We start from the raw sequence: 21183 nt of genomic DNA on the forward strand, positions 1-21183 counted from the left end.
TCAATCAGATCTAGTCAGGTCTGGGTTTATTACTTGATGTAGGGCTGGGCCATATGGCAGAAAACAAATATCACAATATTTTTGGGCTATATTTACTCGATACACAATATATATCTCGATATTTTGAAATCTCCTCCAAATCACTGTCAAATCGTCGGATCATGAATCTGAATCGTTCCGGTCACTTCAATCCTGATGTCCTGGCTTTGTGCGTCATGTTGCGTATGGAGTTGTGAGTAATCTGCGTGGGGGCCAAATGTTGGACTTTTTTTCAAAGCGAATCAAACAACGCAAAGTAAACTTCAAGTCCTGTATGTTTCCCAAATACAGATCAGCGGGGGGGGGGGTTGAGGAAAGACATGCTGTACAGTGATACAGCTCCCTTTCTGCCTTTGACACTGTCAAGACTTGATATTTACATCTGCCCTGAGTGATCTGATCACAAGTGGACCATGTTAACTAAGTACATGTGTGAATTCAGCAACATACGTCCTGAATGCTTCTTGAAATCTATCACTTTTGATCATGCTCAGTTTGACTTAGAACGCTTGGCTGTGTTTAGCGCGAATGATTTAGACACCGAGAGTATAAGAACATTACTGTCAGAGACGGTAAAAACTGAAAAAAAGAACATGTATGAAAAGACCCAAGTGGACTACTTGAGCTATAACTGAATTTTACTTTACTCTCGGCTTGAAAAACAGTGCAGATGCACTGCTGTAACTTTCACCAGCAGGAAAGCTAGAGAGAAAATCACAGTGATGAAGGTAAGTCAGTTACTTTGGTCAGAATCAGCACTACTGACTATTTATATGACCACATACAGGCAGTTTGACTAATTTTTATTTCTCTCTGTGAAACTTTCACTCTGATTTTCCTTCAAATTTTTTACATGGATGTAACCTGCAACATTCAACTGCAAAGCAGTAATTCTATGTATATTTATATATATATTTACCGATTGTCAGTACATACAAACAAATAAGACACTTAACACAATTTGTATTTGTGTAAAGTGTCACCAAACTTTTTCATGTTGAAGTGCAGATTTATTTCACACATAAATGTCCATTTAGAGGAAAATTAAATGTCGCTCCTCCGTGTCTGATACATTCAGGACAAGAAGTGCAACAAATAGTAAAACTAACATTTACGGGTACAAACACACAAAGTTAGAACACTTAAACTATAAAGCAAAAATATGGACTGTCTCCTCATCTTTTAAATTTAGAGTTCTTCTACAGAGTTCTGTATAAACTGTTCAAGAACCATTTTTGGTCAACTGACCTCTGTTTACCATTAACATAAAGGAAGACATGAACTAAACTAAAAGGCTTGTTTTCCAAAACTTTTGCACACTCCTCTGGATTAATGCCAGTTAGATGTGGCTCTGTGTTCTCCTAGGAGCCTCCTCTTTGCTCTCCCTCACTTCCCCTTCCTGTCTGCAACAGGAAGTCAGCCTTGTCGGGCTTCAGATAGACTCATCATCTTCATGTCTCTTATCAGGAAAAGGGGAGCTCAGGGTTGCACTCATGTATGTGTTTTGTTTGTGTGCGAGAATGTGTGTGTTGATGCAGGATGCATGCTTTTCATTTTTTTGACACAGACTGAGCTCGATCCGTCTATTTTTGGCAGGAGCTGTGTTTTGGGGCAGTCCCATTAGCTTCGCTTGATTAAGTCATTAAAGTCATCTACCCATTCCTAAGTGGTAGAGCAAAGCCCCTGTCACAAACCATCACTGTCCACACTGCCGAAGCCATTGTCGAGGGCTCGGCAGTTACACAATATTCTTTCTTGCAGTCGAAGGTCATGGCGTAGGTCAGGTTACCCAAACAAGCTGGAATGCAAAGAAAGCACTATGTTTGTATTTTTAGAGTTTGGCTGTTCATCTTAAAAGTGTAAGTGTGTAGTTCTAGTATGTTGCTGCTACTGTTGTTGTTCTTTTTCTTGTTGTATTTAGTGTAATTTGTTATATATGTGCTGTGCCAGGTCAGGTTAGACTGAGCCTGACTCTGTGATCATTGTGTCATCACAGCATTTACAGCTGTGTCCTGGAGTTACTGCCTGTAGTTTAGTATCATCTACATACCTCTACCCCAAACGTATTGTGTACTTTTGGATAGCTCAAGAGGACTTTACATGGTTAAAGCAGAATTTTTTCTTTTCTCTCTCCCCCTGTCACCTACAACTACTCCATCCCTCACCATTCCCATCGTAATCCTGCGCTTTCATTTCACCACTTCACCCTCTCTTATGATTCATCCTTTTCTCTCCCTTGTCTCTGTCTCAAGGTGGCTATAAAAATAGTGGATAAGACCCAGCTGGACGATGAGAACCTGAAAAAGATCTTCAGAGAGGTGCAAATCATGAAGTTGCTGAAGCACCCCCACATCATCCGCCTCTATCAGGTACACAACTCAGCCCACGAAGGCGACGAGGTATATGTACACTGCTCAGATCTTACACCTGAAACCTGTGGCCCAATAGACAATAAACAAGTAAAATGTGTGTTGGTTAAGGAGGACCTGATGTTACCTGCCCTTTTCTATTTTACTTATTTGCACGAAAATATTGGCTATAGCTGTAAAATAAAAGGAACAATTTTGTTTCACATTCACTGATGCAAAACTGTGGGCTGTGCAGTATAACCATATTCTTAAGGAAAACAGGGTTTTTTTTCTTCAGGTGTATGGAGACATTTCACAAAACGTGCCCGGCAACTTGTCTGCCGTCAGTGTTTCAAACATAATCTAATTAACCTGCCACTTAATCACAAGAACATGTTGTACTTAAAATTTGGATGATTAATGCTGACTGTAAATCCTCACACAAACATGTACTGAGCACCACACTGGCATTCTTATTCTAAATAAATCTGCCTGTTTTTATGCCAAAGAATGCTTACTCATTCTGTTGTGTAACGGGCGAACCACCAATCACTAGATGTTGGTCTGTCCAATGGTCTGTACGTCCTGTTTGATATCCTTTGTTTATGCCCTAAGGTGATGGAGACGGAGAGGATGATATATCTGGTAACAGAGTATGCGAGCGGTGGAGAGATATTTGGTAAGGGAGTTCCCCACTGTTGCCTTGTTTAGGACTTCTTTTTTGTTATTGCCTGTGCTTTTTAGTTTGCGTTTCGGTTGTTAATTTAGTGCTGTTCACATATGCAGTTTGTCCAATATGTCTTCAGAAAACTTGCAGGCCATCATCTTTCAAATATCTTTTAATGTTGCTAAACAAAATCTAAATCTAATTTGAATTTTGGTTATGAGATCATTTTTAATTTCTCTTAATTCCTTGTTCAATCTTGTATTACAGCAACATTTCTTTGATTGATACTGCTTTGTTTTTTTGTTTTACGGTTATCTTTATGCACTTTGGCCTGATACCACAAATCTCTGAGCTGTACTTTGTCTGTGTACCTGTGTGCGTAGACCACCTGGTGGCTCACGGGCGGATGGCGGAAAAGGATGCCAGAAAAAAGTTCAAGCAGATCGTGGCAGCAGTTCATTTCTGTCATTGCCGCAACATCGTCCACAGAGACTTGAAGGCTGAGAATCTGCTCCTGGACCACAACCTCAACATCAAAATCGCAGGTGTGTGTTTGTGTGTAAGAATGTAAGGGTGGTTAACTTTATTTAGTGGTTTTGGCCGTCCTAGTGAGTAGGTGTAGGCAAGAGACAGCATGTGCTTTGGGAGCTATTTCGTTATTTGATTCAATTTTCTCTGCTGAGGAGTGTGATAAGATTTAATAAACTTCTCTTCCCCTGTCAGATTTTGGCTTCAGTAACCTGTTTTCTCGAGGCCAGCTGTTGAAGACGTGGTGTGGCAGCCCTCCCTATGCCGCACCGGAACTCTTCGAGGGAAAGGAGTATGACGGGCCAAAAGTAGATATATGGGTGAGTAGACCTTTAGTAAGACATGAGGCCCTGCTTGGGTGCATTGCAGGATGTAGCTATTTAACTTGAACTTTCCAGAAAGAAAAGAAGAATCTTCAATAGGCTGTCAACATTTGATAATCAAATTTAACTAAAAATTATTTTTTGTTGAAGCCTGCCTAAAAACTAAACTCATACTTTTGTTTCCTGCTGTCTTTTCTATAGAGCTTAGGTGTGGTGTTATATGTATTGGTGTGTGGTGCCCTGCCTTTTGATGGCAGCACTCTACAAAATTTACGGGCACGTGTCCTCAGTGGCAAGTTCCGCATCCCCTTCTTCATGTCCACAGGTAGGACTTCTGTCAAACCTGACTCCCTCTGCCCACCTTCGCCAGCACAAATCCCTACTGCTTCACTATGTAACTAAGCAAATTCAAACACAACCAATAATCTATTTCTTTTTTGTGAAGCACTCCTCCTACTCAACATTTACATTTAATCCCAACAGGGACATGATATCACATTGGCAAAGAATACGTATCAAGCATTACCTGAAATAACTCCTGCAGAAATATAAAAAAGTGCAGAAAATATGGTTTTAAACAAAAGGAGAGAGTGGATACACAGAAGAGAATATGACTAATCTGCATTCAAGGGTTAACAAGTGTATGGGAGATTTGTATTTATGCTATTATATGATTTGATTGGACTCAACATTAACAACTTTTCTCTATACTTGATACTTTTTGTCACCACCATCTTTTTTAAAAGTTAGAATTTGGGCCTACATGGCTCAGTTTTTGATTAAACGATGGTTACTGCAGTTTTATTTTCAGTATACTTTAGATATTTTCTAAACAAATGGCATTAAGTTTTCATTATTATTACTAGTATAATGAAGCAAACAACTTGAAAATGGCTTTTCATTAATGATTTAAGCTGGTAAACACTTTTTCCTGGTTATTATCACTATCTCTTAAGCCGTAGTTTTTATAAACTATACTGTACACTCTACTATATTTATGTGTAAGTGGTCTTATGTGAGAATGCATGTTTCTGTGTTGCCACAGACTGTGAGTACTTGATCAGACACATGTTAGTTCTGGAGCCCAGCAGAAGGTTGTCCATGGAGCAGATCTGTAAGAACAAGTGGATGAGACAAGGAGACCCGGACCCTGACTTTGACAGGGTAAGGCCCCTATAGAATTATTTCGTGAAAAGAAATCTCTACCTGCCTAATTTTCCCCCTCACTATTAAGCAATTTTGATTTCTAACACACTGTTTTTGGTTTATCTTTTTTCTGGACTATTTCCTATTTTTTGGGGAATTTTACAAGTGGTTATATGTTTCAAATTGTGTTCGTAAGAAAGGCTTTGGATCTTTGCCACTGCCGTTCACAATTTTGCTCACAACCCCCCATCGACTCTTCTCCCCATTTCTTCTGTCTTCCAGTTGATAGCAGAGTGCGTGCAGGTGAAGACGGAAAGAGACACAGAGCTCATCAACGAGCAGGTGCTCATAGCCATGTCAGAGATCGGCCTGGACAGAGAACGCACACTTCAGGTTGGACACAAATACGCCGTTATGTATTTTAGGTTTTCAGCACTTCTCGTCTAAAGTCATCTTGAATTTAACATAATATGTTATTTTCTTTTTACTGCATAGTCTCTACAAACAGATGCATATGATCACTACAGTGCCATCTATAGTCTGCTGGCCGACCGCCTCAAGAAACACAAGACCCTGCGTGTTGCCCAGCCTCCGCCGCGCTCCATTAGCTATCCCCTTAATGCTGTGCAGGTGAGTCATTGTCCTTTGGTTGTGCCATTATATGATGGGGGGGGTTACAGCCCATTTATCCGTGTTGACACTACTTGACAGCATTGTTAATGAGTTTGGTTTATTCTGTGACATTTTTAATGACTGTGAACATGGTTTCTAGAGCCAGTGGGTCCCAGCATTGTCTAAACAACTTCTGCAGTCCACTGATCATGTGTTGATGGTGTGAATAGATTTTTATGTGTTAATCAATTATTTCTGTACATCAAGTCATTATGTTCATGGTTAATTGGTGTGACGTGAAACATGCGCAATTTGCTTGAGTTGTAATATTTGAGCTTGAACGATGTTGTGAAACCAGTCGGTGTTCAGAATGAAACTCACCAGAGACTAACTCTGCCACCAACCCGAACTAGCAGGTCATCAAACTGTCCCTTCATAGAGTAATCCTCTTCTCCTCTTTTCCGGAAGACAAATATTCATGGTTTGTGTTTAATGCTGTTAACGCAAGAGATTCCTGATTGGTATAAACGTAGAGTTTGATTTGTGAGACCCGAACGTACCATCAGACAGATTTATTCACTCTTTTTTTTTTATTAAAGAAGCACTTTTCTTTTTCTGAAGAGTGTAATGTTTCACATGACTGTTACATCAGCCTGACCTACAGTAGGCAACATGTCTGTCCACTGAGTGGAGGGGATTGACTTTAACCCACATCTGCCAATCCCACTGCACTAAGAAGATTATTGGCAAATTGGTGCAATCGTCACATCACCTGTGTGCTTGTGTGTGTCCGTCCAGCAGACAGATCCACAGGGTAATCCAGTTAGCATGACCGTTCCCCACGTCCAGCTCATCAACCCAGAGAACCAGATTGTTGAGGTAAGTTGACTATGGTGTCCACCGGCTTGGGTCCGCGTAGCTTCAGTGTGCGGGCAGCATTGATCCTGTCTGATACTAAGCTGAGATCATTCAGAAACGTTATTCATCGAGCCGAAAATCCCAATCATAATACTTAGACTTTGACAAGTAACAATTTGTCGGAACAGCTCTTTGCAGCATAAGTCAGTAAGTTTTTGAAGTCACTAGGGTTGGGTACTGAACTGTGGACTTTTAAGGGTACCGACTGATTTAACGTTGGTACTACCAGGTACCGATTAACTCTTAATATATCTGTGCCAAATGTCGGTACCTGTGAGTGTATCTGTGTAAGAGAGTGTGTAAACGTGAGTAAGAGTGAAAGAGAGAGTGTACATTAAGTAGAGAGAGAGAGAGAGCAAGATTATGTGGCTTACCCCTGAAACGTGATCATTTTCGATCAGGGCGCACAGTCGGAACAATGATTACGTGGTGGTCAGTTCAAACAAATCGACGATTAAATATAGCGGATCAGATATGCCAGCTGACATGGCTACCAGGCCCGGTACCGGTTTAGATGTGATCGGTACCTGACCCTATAGGTCACTTGCTGTATGTCCATTATTTAAGCTTTAGCAGTGGAGTGTACAACTGTTGGTGTAACCTGAAATTCATCTCAAGACTGGTCAGACACAATCACACATACGTGTACACATACAGAGCCTCACAACAGACTCACAAACGCTGTGAAACATAAGAATATGTCAGATTGCTGCATCGCAGCAGGGATTTTAATAGAAGACCTGGACTTTGAATCATGTATATTATATTCGGATTAGGTTTTACTTTAGATGAATTTTTTGCACTACAGACTTTACTGATGACAATATGTTTATATGTGGTCATTTTTATTTTTTTTTATGTTTAGCCTGATGGCAACATGGCACTGGACAGTGATGAAGGAGAGGAGCCATCTCCTGAGGCTATGGCTCGCTACCTCTCAATGAGGCGGCACACTGTGGGGGTACCAGACCAAAGGTAACACATTTTGTTTGCAAATAATCAAATTAATAGTATTAAATATTCAGTCACATATGGGAAATGTTAACCCTTTAAAACATAAGGTGCCCAAATTAAAACGACCTCTAAAACCTAAGCGAAACCCTGAGGGTTTTCTGAAGAGCTGACAGAAATGACCGTTTGATTTTATTTCTCAGACACTTAAGCAGATAGAGACCTTAAATAAAAATCTTTGACAATTAAACAATGACTTCTATCGTAAATCCTCATTGTTATTTTCATCATTGTTTTCATGAATAAAAAAATGAATGTACCCTGCTTCAATAACGCTCCTGTCGATAGATTGTCAGCCATCGTCTGAAATGCTACTTTACAATCTCACTAAAAATCCACTACATATCCCATAATGCTTTTCTCAATCTTGCATCTGATCTAAATGGGTTAGTTGATGGTACGTTGATACAAGGGTAGTGGCGTCTGGGTTATTTAAGATAGATTTGAGTAATTTGTCCCATATAAACCATCAACTCATGTATGAGCTTAGTTCTTGAACATAACTTAAACATTGACTAATCCTGTAATTATTTCTCCTCCTACCACAGGACAGAGATGCAGGAGGACCTACAGAAACTGCCACCGGGTTTCCCACGTGGTGCCGTGCCACAGCCCCCTTTCCCCCCACTGGCCCCCATTATGGGCCAGATGCACACTCTCATGCCCACACAGAGCATGCAGCCCACACAACAGCTGGAGTACAAGGTACAGTGAGTCAGGGTCTCTCGGTTAGCAATTAGAGGGTTACTGCTGTCAATCAGTTTACCTGCAGAAACCTCTTATGTATGTACTGGTTGAATCTAAATATCAAGTTCATTGATTTTTGCCTTTGTTTTAACTTCTTACGTCTGATGATCCCACAGGAGCAGTCATTGCTACAGCCACCCACTCTGCAACTGCTCAACGGCATGGGGCCTCTGGGTCGAAGAGCTTCCGATGGCGGGGCTAACATTCAACTACACGCTCAGCTCCTCAAGAGGCCCCGGGGGCCCTCGCCGCTTGTCGCTAGCCCGGTGAGTATTGGTGTTATTCCAAAGGGTCTGGATTTCAGTATTTGTGATTTTTGTTACTCTCCCATCATGGAAGCTGTAGGTGCTGACCAGTAAACTATTTGCCTCTCTCAGCACCCTATCCCTGCAGTAGCTCCCGTGGACGAGGAGGGTTCGGATGGAGAACCAGACCAGGAGGCAGTACAGAGGTAACCCACAGTGATGGTTTTGGGATATTCTTTACAAAGGTGCTGTCTCTACTGGATCCTCTGGAAGGCCCATAGCCTGTGACAATAGACTGATGGGCTCACTATGAATGTTAAGTTAAGGATTAGGATCTATAAATTTCATATTGCTAGTTAGATTTACATTTAAGCCTTGATCTCACATTATTTAAATATTTTTTTTAATAATTTACAAAGTGTACATCTAAATACACATCTGCATCATGTCTTTCTAGTTCGAGTTTAAGCTCTTACAGGTCTTAAATACAAAAGGGCAGTGACATGCAAACATACTTTTTACATACCAACAGCTTATCCTGATAAATTTTGATTACGGAAGCTTTTTCTGATATGCTGTGAAAAAGCTGTAATAGAATGAGCAGAAACTATAGTAAGGGTTGTTAAAGAACTGGTTTAACCATTGAAGAGCAAGCCACAGGTTTGTTCTATGGAGATAAGGCTTTGGATTCAGAAGTCCAGGTTAGGGTTTCCCAGTTGGTCCTCTTCAGACAGTAGCCTCTGCAGACTTCGCTGGTGTCCTGGGTTGCTGGGAGTGAGTACCTTTAGGCTGCTCTGCTTTTCCTACGGGAGGTGGCCACTCGGCCGTGGTGCTTATCCCATCTCTCCTCCTTTGTCCATCGCGCAAGTGCCTTCTGCAACAATTCCAAACTCAATCTGCCACCAAATCCAGCCCTCCTATCTCTCAAACTCTTTGGCCGAAAACTTCTTTATCTATTTCATAAAGTGCCAAATAATTTCTTGCTCTTTCTCTCACAGCTTTGCTAACTCTGAAGCTTGCAAAACCAGTGATTACAAAAGGCAACCCGACCAGTCCTTAAATTGGAAGCTGGGGGGTTGTGGGATAGCCTCAAGCTTAACATCCATCTATGGTGTAATTTAACTGTTTTTCTGATTGGCTAAGATGATATGAATGATGGCACCAATTGGCAGAGGTGGGAAGGGGCGGGCCTCTCCCCCCCTCCATCACCAGCCAATAAGGACAGAGAGCTGACCAGCGCTGCTTCCTGTCTTTCACCCTCAACCCCGTCCTCCCCCCTCCCTGCGGCCCAGGTACCTGGCGAACCGCTCCAAGCGGCACACGACGCATGCTCTCATGAGCACATCGCATGGCGAGCCCTCAGCAGAGTCACAGCGACCCCAGGGCCCCCGCCAGAGGGGGGGCTGGGCCCCCGACACATACAGCCGGTGAGGGGACACGTCCGCTCTGAGCTGTATATGCACAAATACACACACAAATACAAGAACCCACAAATAAAATGTGGGCATTCAAGCCTAACTCTTCTATCTCTTACACACAAACCCACACCCACACCCACACACACCCACACACGCTTCTATTGCAGTACCTGCAACAGGGGACTGTTGTGTACCTTCCAAAGAAGGATCTTTTTTGAAAATAATGGCATCGTAGTAGTGTGGCACATGGCAGACATATCTCCATATTACTAGTAAACCTCGATTCAAAATATATGTTTCTCCCCCAAACCTGGAAAGAGCAGGTATGTGACAGGTGTATACCTGTTTTTGTACAAAAGACCCCTGCAATTTAAATCACCATCTCTTAGGGGTGTAACGGTACATGGTTCCAAAACAGAAGAATTTCAGTTCAGTTTATCAGTCAACTATAATGATGACGGACATAGATGAGTGGATTTTACAAAAGCAGACATTGAGCAACATGTCCACTAACATAGGGAATAACACTAACATTAGTTGGACAATGAAAAAAACAAGTTCCGTGCAAACCCAGCTCCCAACGACATTAAAGCTGCCGCTTGCAAATAATTCAGACCGTACCAAAGCAATAATGAGGTAATAATGTGTTTTCATAGCAGCGGAAATGCGACCGCTCTGTTGTTGTGAACCCAGGGTTGAAACACACAGAAACTAATCGAGCAGCGTTACAAAGTTCCCTCTTGTCCGCATTTCAGCCAGCGAGTCACACCAGCCCTTTATAAACCTCTGTCCCTAGGGTGAGAGTGTTCTCCACAGTGGAGACATTGTTAATTCCACCAGGGCATCAAACCCTCTCTTCAAACTGTGTAGTAGTTAATAATTTTTTGAAGAAAAGACATATGTTTGATAATCATACTCATAGAATAAACTAACATTGCAGCTTAAGTACAGTTATTTTTTTACTTGTAAAAACTAAGGGAAGGAAGACAAAGCTGTAGTTAACCAGGGCTGAACAAAATAGAAATCAGTTAATATTTTCTGTTCCTTGTTTCTACTTTACCAAAAACATACCGAAACCAACCGAATCGTGACCACAAAACTGAGGTACTTACCGAACTGAGATTTTAGTGTATCGTTACAACCCTACTATCTCTGTATATTATCTCATGTAGTGGCCATATTTGTTGTGTTGTCCATTTAGTAATTCCTAGCTGTCAGTCCATGAGAGTATCATCTCCCTCCAACTCAGTTTAGAAACTGGGTAAACCTTTTTGTGTGAGAAAAGTGAGTTTTTGTGTTTAGATGCAGTAGTAGCCCGGACCTTTTATCTAATAAGGGCTTGAGTTGAGTAAATCTGTGCTCGTTGAAGAAAGCATCCTCTGTCAAGTAGAATAGATGTGTGAAGCTAGGGGCTTTTTATCTTTGTTCATGGAGTACTTTTAGAAAAGCTGACTCTTTTTTGGAAAAATGTTACTTCTTGATGAAAATCACTGCTGTCCAAAGGTCATCTTGTCCAGTAATTAGTGTTCTATGAATCAAATCACCATGTTGTAGTTGTTTATGGGGCATTTTCCACATCTATCTGCTGTGTCCTAAGCACAGCACAAAGACTTTAAAAATGGTAAGTTGACTTAGCTTAAAATCAAGACTGTTTGCTGTCCTGGTTCCCAAATGCTGGAATGAGTTCCACATTGACAGCAGACAGTCTACACATCTTCCGCCGCAGACTAAGAAACAGAAAAGTTATTTGCACATATATATTCCTCTTATATGTACATTGTACATATAAGAGGAATAATTGTACTTACATGATTCTTGCTGTTCAGGGTTTGTACCCTCATGGTTAAATGCACTTATTGAAAGTCGCTTTGGATAAAAGCTTCAGCTAAATGATATTTAATAATAAAGTAATAATACTAAAAACTGATGGTCATCCTGTCATAAGAACTGGATTTAAATTATTTTACATGGATTCATTCAACCTATCAGCTGTGTGAATCAGATTTTCTGTTTTATACACATGAAATGTTCCACTCTTAGATACTTGCTATGATTGGCTTAATAATTTTTTTTAAGTTTAAGGAGCTCATGTCATGTGTTTGTGTCTCATATGTGTGTGTCAATGTGTCTGTGTTACGTTGTGTCTTTCTGTGTGTCTGTGTTTGTGTGTGTGTGTGTGTGTCCCTGTGGTCCCCTCCTCAGATCCAGCTATAAGGACTGTAACACCCTTCATCTTCCCATGGAGCGCTTCTCACCTGTCAGACGGTTCTCTGATGGCGCAGCCACCATCCAGGCTTTCAAGGCTCATCTAGAGAACAGCAGCCTCATTAAGCAGCTTAAGCAGGTATATTTCTCTATAGCTTTTTTCGCTCTGGTAAAACGTTGCCTTGGGTCTCATATATGAAGAAATTTGAAGGAGTCTGTGTCAGATGCATTCATAACAACAGGGAAAGGTCAAGGGGTGGCATCTGGGTAGAGCATGCAGGAGACAGGAAATTTCTGTATAAATTCTGATGCAGAAATCAAGTATTTTTGTGTACAACAATTCAACACCAGCATATGCCCTTATCACAAAAGATCTCGTTGTTTTTCCAAATTAATATCTTAATTGGCAATCTCCATGGGTATGGCACCTTATTCATCTTGAGATATTTGTATTATTTTTTTTTATTCAAATTTTTCCAGTTTTGCATCAATTGCATGTGAGAACCTCCATAAACAAGCCCACTCGCTCATTGCAATTTACTCCCCACTTTGATATTTTATTAGACAGCTGCCAAGAAAAGTTCCAGAAAATATATAGAGCAACTACCGACTCTGAGGTTTGAATTCTGACATTCAGCCCAAGGAAACTGTCAAGAGTTCAGTGCATATGTGAAAGCAGGAATGTAGACAAGGAGCTAGGTTCAAGGATACAGTGAATAGCATTGTGATGTAACATTACATTTTGATATAAGATATCATTATAATAGGATTGTAACAAACAATATATATATATACATATACGCAATTATTATACATTGCACAAACCTGTCGAAGTGTGATCCATTATTTGCTTTAAAACCACAGGTAACTGTTTGATTTCCCAAAACTTCCCCCAGTAAAAAAAAGCTGTCTGAAAACTGGGAAGAAATAATGATTTCATATTCTTGTGGTAAAAGTAAATATCCTTTACACTTTATAGTTAAAATGGGGAATGCTTTCCTGATGGTCTTAAGGCAGATTTTGCAGAGCAGGGACCAAGCAATAAGGACGATTGGCATTAATGTTTCTCTGTTTTTAAAGATTATGTTTTGCCGATTCCCCTTTAATGGCCGTCATGAACATTGCAAAGATTGTCAGTAAAACACGGAAACAATTCAGACTTGCTGTGCACTCTTTTGACGCACAGCAGAGAGAGTTTCTTAAGATGAGGTCAATGGAAGTCTTTCACCTGAGAAAACCTCAAGCTGCTTCCCCAGACATCACATCATTCTAAGTGACACTGCACTCAGATTACCTCACCCAGTAGGAGGCGTAGGAAAGGAAGAGATAATCATCATGTTCGCAGTGGGTGCTTCATCTTAAGCATGAACTGACATGCCCGGATTATCTTAACTCTCAAGTGTTAAGAGGGTTAATAAGGATAGAGGAGAGGTTAACACACATGACCTACAACCAGCTTGGGACCCCTGAAAACCTTTAATATTTAAGATACTTAGTGTAAACAAGCGCATGGATAATGTTATGACCTCAGTGTGTATTATATGTGTTAAAGCAGGTCATACAAATTGACAAGCCTGTTGTTTTCATATGTCTGGACTTCACAGAGTGCTTAGAGGCAATAGGCTTTCCCATCTCAATCATATGCAGCAGGAAACTGGTTCAGACTGGAATTCTGTAGCCGGATCTGCTTTTATAATTTGCAGAACAACTAGTTGAATTAGCTAAATGTGATTAGTATCATTAGCCTAATTGTTTGAGTGCACCTGTGCTGGTCATGCCATTCGAGCAGCTTTAGGCCAGGAGGTGACGCATGGTGTTAAACTTTGGTTCCTTTGAACACTAAACAGCGTGAACTAATTACACCAAGCAGACTGGTTAGTGCTGAGATCTGCTGCAGCAGGAATTGCTTGCAAGATGGGAAAAGCTTACTTCTGATAAATTTATGACTTACTGTTGATAAATAATTTTGTATTGTAGCAGGATAGAAATAATAAATACAGATACATAAATAACTTTACCCAAAATTATTCACGTTAGAATCTCCATCTTTGATTATGAACTGATGACCATGCTTAATTTCTACTCATTTGAATCACTGCGATTCTCTCTTCACCTGCTTGAGCCAACAGCGTTGACTTATCACTCCAAAATGCAATAGCCAGGCACCTCAACAAATCTGCAAAAGAGAGCATGTTACTTGATTTTCACCTTCTGTTGATGGGCTTCCAGTAACTTTTAAGGTTTATTTTAAGATTTTATAGCTTACTTTAAGGGTCGTTCTGGACTTGCAGCTGAGTACATTTTAGATCTGTTGACACCACATGTGCTCGGTTGCAACTCCAGTTCCTCAGTGAAGGATGTGCTTGCCATTCCATTGTCCGGGCTGAGGACCAAAGGTCACCGAGCCTTTTCTGTCATGGCTCCCGGCCTTTGGAACAATCCCTTCCTGAGGAGATCTGTTTGGCAAACTCCTTATCCTCTTTTCAAATCTCTCTTGAAGACACATTTTTATAGGTGTGCTTTCTCCTAGTTCTGATCTTACTATTTTAATCAATTGATAGTTTTATTTGATCTTCTTTTTAATACCTCCTCATCTTAAACATTTTTTTTTTGTCTTTGCTCTATTGCAGTGTGATTTGTTTTTTGTTTAATATTGTTGCCCTCCCTGTCTGTGTTTCCTACAGGAGTGTGAGCAGCTTCAGAAAATGTATGCTGCCCAGCATGATGAGCGATTCCTGGAGCACACCCAGCAGCAGCATATCCTCTACCAGCAAGAGCAACATATCCTCCACCAGCAAATCCAGGTATCTGAAGCTGATCAAGATGTTTCCTGAAGTTGTTACAAACCAAAACTACGCAGAAACTGCCATGATATTTCATACAGACTGGAATGAGCTGTGTTACAGCAACTCATACATTACTATGACATTATGCATGTATATTGAACTATGCTGGAATTTATAAAGCTCAGATATAAGCTACAGTCCAGCCCCTGGTTGGGTATCTATAAAATATGTGTTATGGGTCAAGAGTACATTTATATAAATTCATGGGTACGAGTAAAAACTAGGGCTACGTTGTAGCACTTGCGGGCCCGAGCACCCGCACGTTGAAGCCTGTTGCGGTCGGTGGAGAGAGCGATCGATGACTAAGCGCACATCATCGATCGAGCATGCACTTCTCCACGTTGCATGCGTTTTGCGCTCTGCGGCAGTAGGTTTGCCAGTAGGTGGCGCCATCACTATTATTACACACAGACTTATAGATCTGTTCAAGTAGCCGCTCTGATGTAGCGTGAGAAATTTTGTGTCAATTGGACAATGTTTCCGCAACTTAATTTTCACACTGATCAATAGGTGGCGCTATGATCCTGAACTAATATTCATATATGGAGCTGTTCAGATCAGTATTGTGATCATAGGTCAGAAGTTTGGAGCCGGTTGGATAAGGCAGTGTGGATTAACAAAGTACTTCCTGTTTCATGGATAATCAGTAGGTGGCGCTATGACACTGAGGAAATATTGACACATAGAGCTGTTCAGGCTTGGACTCTGACCATGTGACAGAAGTTTTGTAGTGATAGGACAATGCACAGTGGACTTATGATAACATCGTGTCCTTTGGCGAAGGAAAATCCTTCGCCGCACATCAATGTTTACACGGTTTGAGGAAACGTCACAAGTCTGACCATGATCTAATGACTTGACTGATCTGATTTGAGCTGTATATTGTAAATCAGCCAGGAGCAGTTCATCAAAGTATAAAACATGTCACTTCCTGTAGCCACCAGGGGGCGCTGTAATTTCAAGTCATAATTTCTGTGTAGATGTCATCAGGATGGCACCCTTGTCTTACATGTCTAGTTTGGACTCGATTGGACAATGTATGTCCGAGATACAGAACCTCGTGTTTTGATGGCGTTTAATCAAACTCAAGACGCCACGCCACGGTCACACGGTGTGACGAAAGGTCAATCTCTTAATCACTTTTTATCTCCATCTTGTTGTGATGGCACTGATCTTAATTTGAAGTTAATCTGATGAAAGCCCTGGGACAAGTGCATCAAGTAAAAATGTGGAATATGGAAAAAAAATGGCCACTTAATCCAAAATGGCGGCCTCCCTGTTTGGTCAAGCATAAAGATCCAAGATATTTTTTTGTTTGTTATGAAACGACACATGTCCCGATAGATTTGTATAAATGTCGGCCATCGTAGTGCCGGGGTTGCCCTATAGGGGGCGCTGGTCAGTTTTTTTGCCACGCCCATTTCTTAAAACCATATGAATATCTTCAGGGGGGGGCTGTTGTTACACACATGTAGTTTGAGAGAGATAGAATCATGAACACTGAAGTTACAGCAATTTCGTGTTTCACGGCGAGTTGATGAACTTTAATGCCACGCCATTCATATGGCGTTTGACGAAAAGTCACGGTAATCTTATGTCTTCATTGTCAATGTCTTGGGACCCATTTGATACAGTTTGACATGGTTGAGGTCAGTGGATGAGGAGAAATTCATCCAAGTGTAAGACAAGCAAAAAACAAGACATTTCCTGTTGCCACCAGGGGGCGCTGCGGTTTTAAGTCATCATTTATGCATAGATGTCATCAGGCGGGGACTATTGTCTTACATGCCTAGTTTGGACTTGATTGGAACATGTATGTCCGAGATACAGATGCCCGTGTTTTGATGGCGTGTATTCAATTTTTAACGCCATGCCACGGTCACACGGTGTGATAAAAAAAAAATCCCTCAATCATTTTTTATCTCCATCTTGTTGTGATGACACTCATCTGAATTTGAAGTTGATCTGATGAAAGCCCTGGGACAAGTACGTAAAAGTAAAAATGTGGGATATTGCCAAAATGGCCACTAAAAGCAAAATGGCGGACTTCCTGTTGCGTTTTTCATAATGCTCCATGAGACTTTTTTTCATGACTGGTCACGATACACCTATATCCAGATTTTGATGAAAATCCGTTATGTGGAAACCTAGGGGCTGGTTCCAGGGGGCGCTGTAGAGCCATTTTGCCACGCCCAATTCCAATTACTCTAGAATACTAAAATATCCGCCGACCTTGAATTTCCTGCAAAGTTTCATAACTTTTTGAGCATGTCTAGACCCTGAAAAAGCCCCCCAAAGGGAAATAATAATAATAATAATAATAATATTAATAGAAATCCTTACAGATTCAATAGGGCCCTCACCATTCGGTGCTCGGGCCCTAATAATAATAAAAATCCTTACAGATTCAATAGGGCCTCTCACCATTCGGTGCTCGGGCCCTAATAATAATAAAAATCCTTACAGATTCAATAGGGCCTCTCACCATTCGGTGCTCGGGCCCTAATTAAAGAAACGTGGGCAGATGGCGGGTGAGGACTTAAGAATAGTGTTTTTATGAATAAACTAGAAATTAAAATGATCAAATCAGTTTATAGGAATCAATTAACTTCCGCTCAAATATATGTCACTACTCCACCGACCTAGCTAGTAAATTAAAACGGATCACATAAAGACAGAAATTGCCAGTAGTGAATACTTCATGAGTATTTTGCTGCTTTTAAAAAGTGCCACAACTTGAACAGGAGGCCATAAACAATTTAATGTGTGCGGCTGTGTATGTAATATGTGTGTTTAATCACAGGTGGCAGGTCCGGATTTGACTTGGTGATAATAGCAGGTTACGGGTCAGGTCTGTTACAGAGCTGTGCGGGTGCAGGCAGGTGTGGGTTTGAAAAAATGGACCAGTGCAGGACTTTAAATTGATATCGTCATAGAAGGCACTGTTGATTTGGTTCACCTGAGGCTTGGACTAGGGATGTCCCGATACAACTTTTTCACTTCCGATACGATACCGATATTGTAGCCTTGAGTATTGGCCGATACCGATATCAATACGATACGATATAGGCACAAATCATACATATATTTATTCCTTATTTTGTTGTGTGGAATGTTAGAAAAGGCTTGATAAAGTGATGTTACTGTTACTGATGTTGTAGTGATATAACAGAAAACAATAGTCAGCAACAGTAGGTATAGGAAAAACTGACCCATGTATTATTAACCAATTGGTTACATAAATTTTAACCTTCAACATAAGAGTATTACCTCAACAAATCCAATGAAAACAAAATGTTATATTTAAAGTGCAAAATAACCACTGGTTACCAACATCATTATACAATTGAATAGAATAAATTAAATTTTAAAGTGCAAACAATTCAAGTTCACTTCAGTTATTTTTCTACTGTCAGCATATGTTGGAAACAACTGTGGGCAGGGACAAAAACAACAAAAACTATAGGAATAATGTAGCGAGGTTCGAGGTGCTCCATTAAGCGTTTAAACCCGACATTACTCACCACCGACAGGGGCTGGTCATCAAGCACAATAAACTGGGCTATCTTTTCTGTTATGGCCATTGCCTTTTTGCTGTCCCGTGGTAGTTTGTCATAGCCTGGATGCCAGACGAATTTAGCCCCGCCCACAACAGATTTGGTCGGGCAGTTCGGTCTGGGGTCGCTCCATTGGGAAAAAATTATGGCCGGACTGGGCCAATCAGATTGTCAGGGCGGGCTTTATACGATGATTGACAGATGATCAACGGTGACGTAATCAACCACGTCACCAAAGTGCCCTCGGGTTGAATTCGTTTTCAACAAACATGCCTGCCGCTGGCGAGCTGAGATGTGTAGATGCTGCCATTGAGTCTGTTTTAGAAGACATCGACAGCGCATTCATTTTGAAAGAGGAACACAGAACGTGGAGGCGACGCCAGAGCACCGCGCTAATCCCTATCGCCCCGGCGCTTGGCTGTTCACAACGGACACTGAAGCGACGCTGAACCGCCGGGCAGCGCTAATAATATCACCCGTTGATCCAGTAGATCGCTGCACGGCTTTGTGCCGGTCACACCGGAGGCTGAAGCACCGCGCTGCGCCAAGGCTGCCTCGCGGTGCTTCAGCCTCCGGTGTGACCGGCACAAAGTTTTAACATGGGAGTGGATGGGAGCCAGCTGTTATTTAAGGCTTGGCGCTGCGCTGAAGCGTCCGGTGTGAACCCGGGTTAGTAAATAACTCACAATGCGTTGCTTAGCATACGTCACATACTACGTTGCTCTGATTGGTTGTAGGTCTATCCAATTGAGCGAAATACTTCCACACAGCCGACATCACTACACCTTGCTGCAGGCACACACGTTGTCGTTGTTGTGATCACGTGGGCTGTGCATGCTGGATCAGAGACGCTCTTCTTCCGCGGCCGGCACCAACGTTAATTAAGGGGCATTACCACCTACTGTGTTTGAGTGTGATCAAACCAGAGTCACCTATTATAGAAGTCCTGTAGCGGTAAATGGACAGCTTATATCGGAGCGCTTATATCGGAGTTTTTAGATTCAGTCCGATAAAATCCGATATTCACTTTTTTGGCTGATATCGGACTGATTTCCGATATCAATATCGGATCGGGACATCCCTAGCTTGGACATTTATCGTGGCCTCATTTATCTCATCAGCTTGTGTCCATCCTCTGGGACATGCATGTTTATTATTGGCAAGTTAATAATTTGATGCAATAGTCGTACATGGTCATAATTACAGTAACACATCAAGTTACATTGAAGCTTTGAGCAATTGAATTTCTCTTTCTCTGCAGAGTCTGTCTTTAGGCCATGGAGAGAGCCAGCCTAGTCACCTAACCCACCAGCTTCAGAGGTGAAGACATTAGCTTACACACTCAAACACACACACACACACACACACACACACACACACACACACACACACACACAGACACAGACACACACACACATTACTCATCAGCTATTGAACGGTGAACAATGGACTTGATACCGTGTTACATCACATCTTTGTCGTTTCTCTCTTCTCCTCTCCTACACTGTCCTGTCCTCCCTCAGGTTGCATATCCAGCCTTCCAGCCCTCCGCCAACACATCCCAGCAACCACCTCTTCAGACAGAACAATCAGAGCCCTCCACCTTGCTCTGCAGGCATAATGCAAGGACATGGTTAGTAATACCATTCCTAGAGGGCATAGTGCAATACCTCTCATATTGTAGCTGGTGTAGGTAAAGTGGTGCATTTTACTGTCCAGTCATCGGTGGATTACTATTAATCATATGTTTAGTTTGAGATCATACACTCACTGGCATTTGTTATCTCTATACAAGTACTGACTTTAATTTGGGGAAAAACTTCCAATTTTAAGTTTCTCCTCTCCTCCCTAGGAGGTCCATCACAGGTGCAGTACCAGCACGGCGCTCCAGCTATGTACCAGGGACAAAGTGGTAGCCCTCCTCCCACAGGTCTGGCCCGAGGTACATTACCAACCAATCAACAAGCAACATCCACCCGCTCCACTGTCCCATTGGCCCAGGGTGTACCTCAGCAACAGCAGGTGACTACAGAGAGCCAATCAACTAATGTTCTTGTCATATTTAAACTTCCATGGGACTGGGGCTCATAACCCATTTTCCTGATCAACAATGAGTATTAACATTGATTGTTTGAATAGGTGACCATCCAAGTGCAGGAAGTGGAACTCGGAGGTGGGGTGCAGAGACAGTGCAGCTTTTTGTCCACGCCAGGTGGACACAGAGTCCTCGGGAAGCAGCTGAGCGCAGACAACGCCGAGATGCACAGGTGACCCCACCCATCCCTTCACCACGTCCCCCGATGGCTGCCAAACCCTTCCAGCAATACCCTTGGACTGTTTCTGTTTTGGTGTCTTCTTCCATCTTTTTGTTTTATTTTGTCTTAATACTCATGACCTCACCGCCCTGAACCCTGCATGCTATTTAATGTATTTTTACGTTTTTCACTGTATGTTTCTGTTTTTGTTTTTTTTGCATTGCCATTTCCTTCAACTTTTTTTTTATTGTATTTTGAGACTTGATAGTAATACTGATACTCCGCCCAGAAATGTTATGTATGAAGGGGCTGTCAATG

General features: G+C 41.6%; 1 protein-coding gene across 3 annotated transcripts in view; it reads left to right on the top strand.

Moving 5' to 3' along the window:
- The window catches only part of sik3 (SIK family kinase 3), a 38223-nt gene that overhangs the window by 8933 nt on the left and 8107 nt on the right, over positions 1-21183 (top strand). The window contains exons 2-21 of one of the 3 annotated variants that reach the window (XM_053422217.1): positions 2292-2408; positions 3003-3066; positions 3438-3599; positions 3778-3902; positions 4107-4230; positions 4951-5069; positions 5334-5444; positions 5547-5681; positions 6462-6542; positions 7447-7556; positions 8141-8297; positions 8456-8605; positions 8717-8790; positions 9877-10011; positions 12205-12346; positions 14892-15011; positions 19872-19930; positions 20134-20243; positions 20463-20632; positions 20750-20877. In XM_053422217.1, the coding sequence (XP_053278192.1) occupies positions 2292-2408; positions 3003-3066; positions 3438-3599; positions 3778-3902; positions 4107-4230; positions 4951-5069; positions 5334-5444; positions 5547-5681; positions 6462-6542; positions 7447-7556; positions 8141-8297; positions 8456-8605; positions 8717-8790; positions 9877-10011; positions 12205-12346; positions 14892-15011; positions 19872-19930; positions 20134-20243; positions 20463-20632; positions 20750-20877 (2393 nt within the window). The remainder of the gene's footprint in view (positions 1-2291; positions 2409-3002; positions 3067-3437; positions 3600-3777; positions 3903-4106; positions 4231-4950; positions 5070-5333; positions 5445-5546; positions 5682-6461; positions 6543-7446; positions 7557-8140; positions 8298-8455; positions 8606-8716; positions 8791-9876; positions 10012-12204; positions 12347-14891; positions 15012-19871; positions 19931-20133; positions 20244-20462; positions 20633-20749; positions 20878-21183) is intronic. The other 2 variants (XM_053422218.1, XM_053422219.1) reach the window with 2 other exon arrangements.

Source organism: Pleuronectes platessa, chromosome 5 (genome assembly GCF_947347685.1).
Source record: "Pleuronectes platessa chromosome 5, fPlePla1.1, whole genome shotgun sequence".
NCBI classification, from domain to species: Eukaryota; Metazoa; Chordata; class Actinopteri; order Pleuronectiformes; family Pleuronectidae; genus Pleuronectes; species Pleuronectes platessa.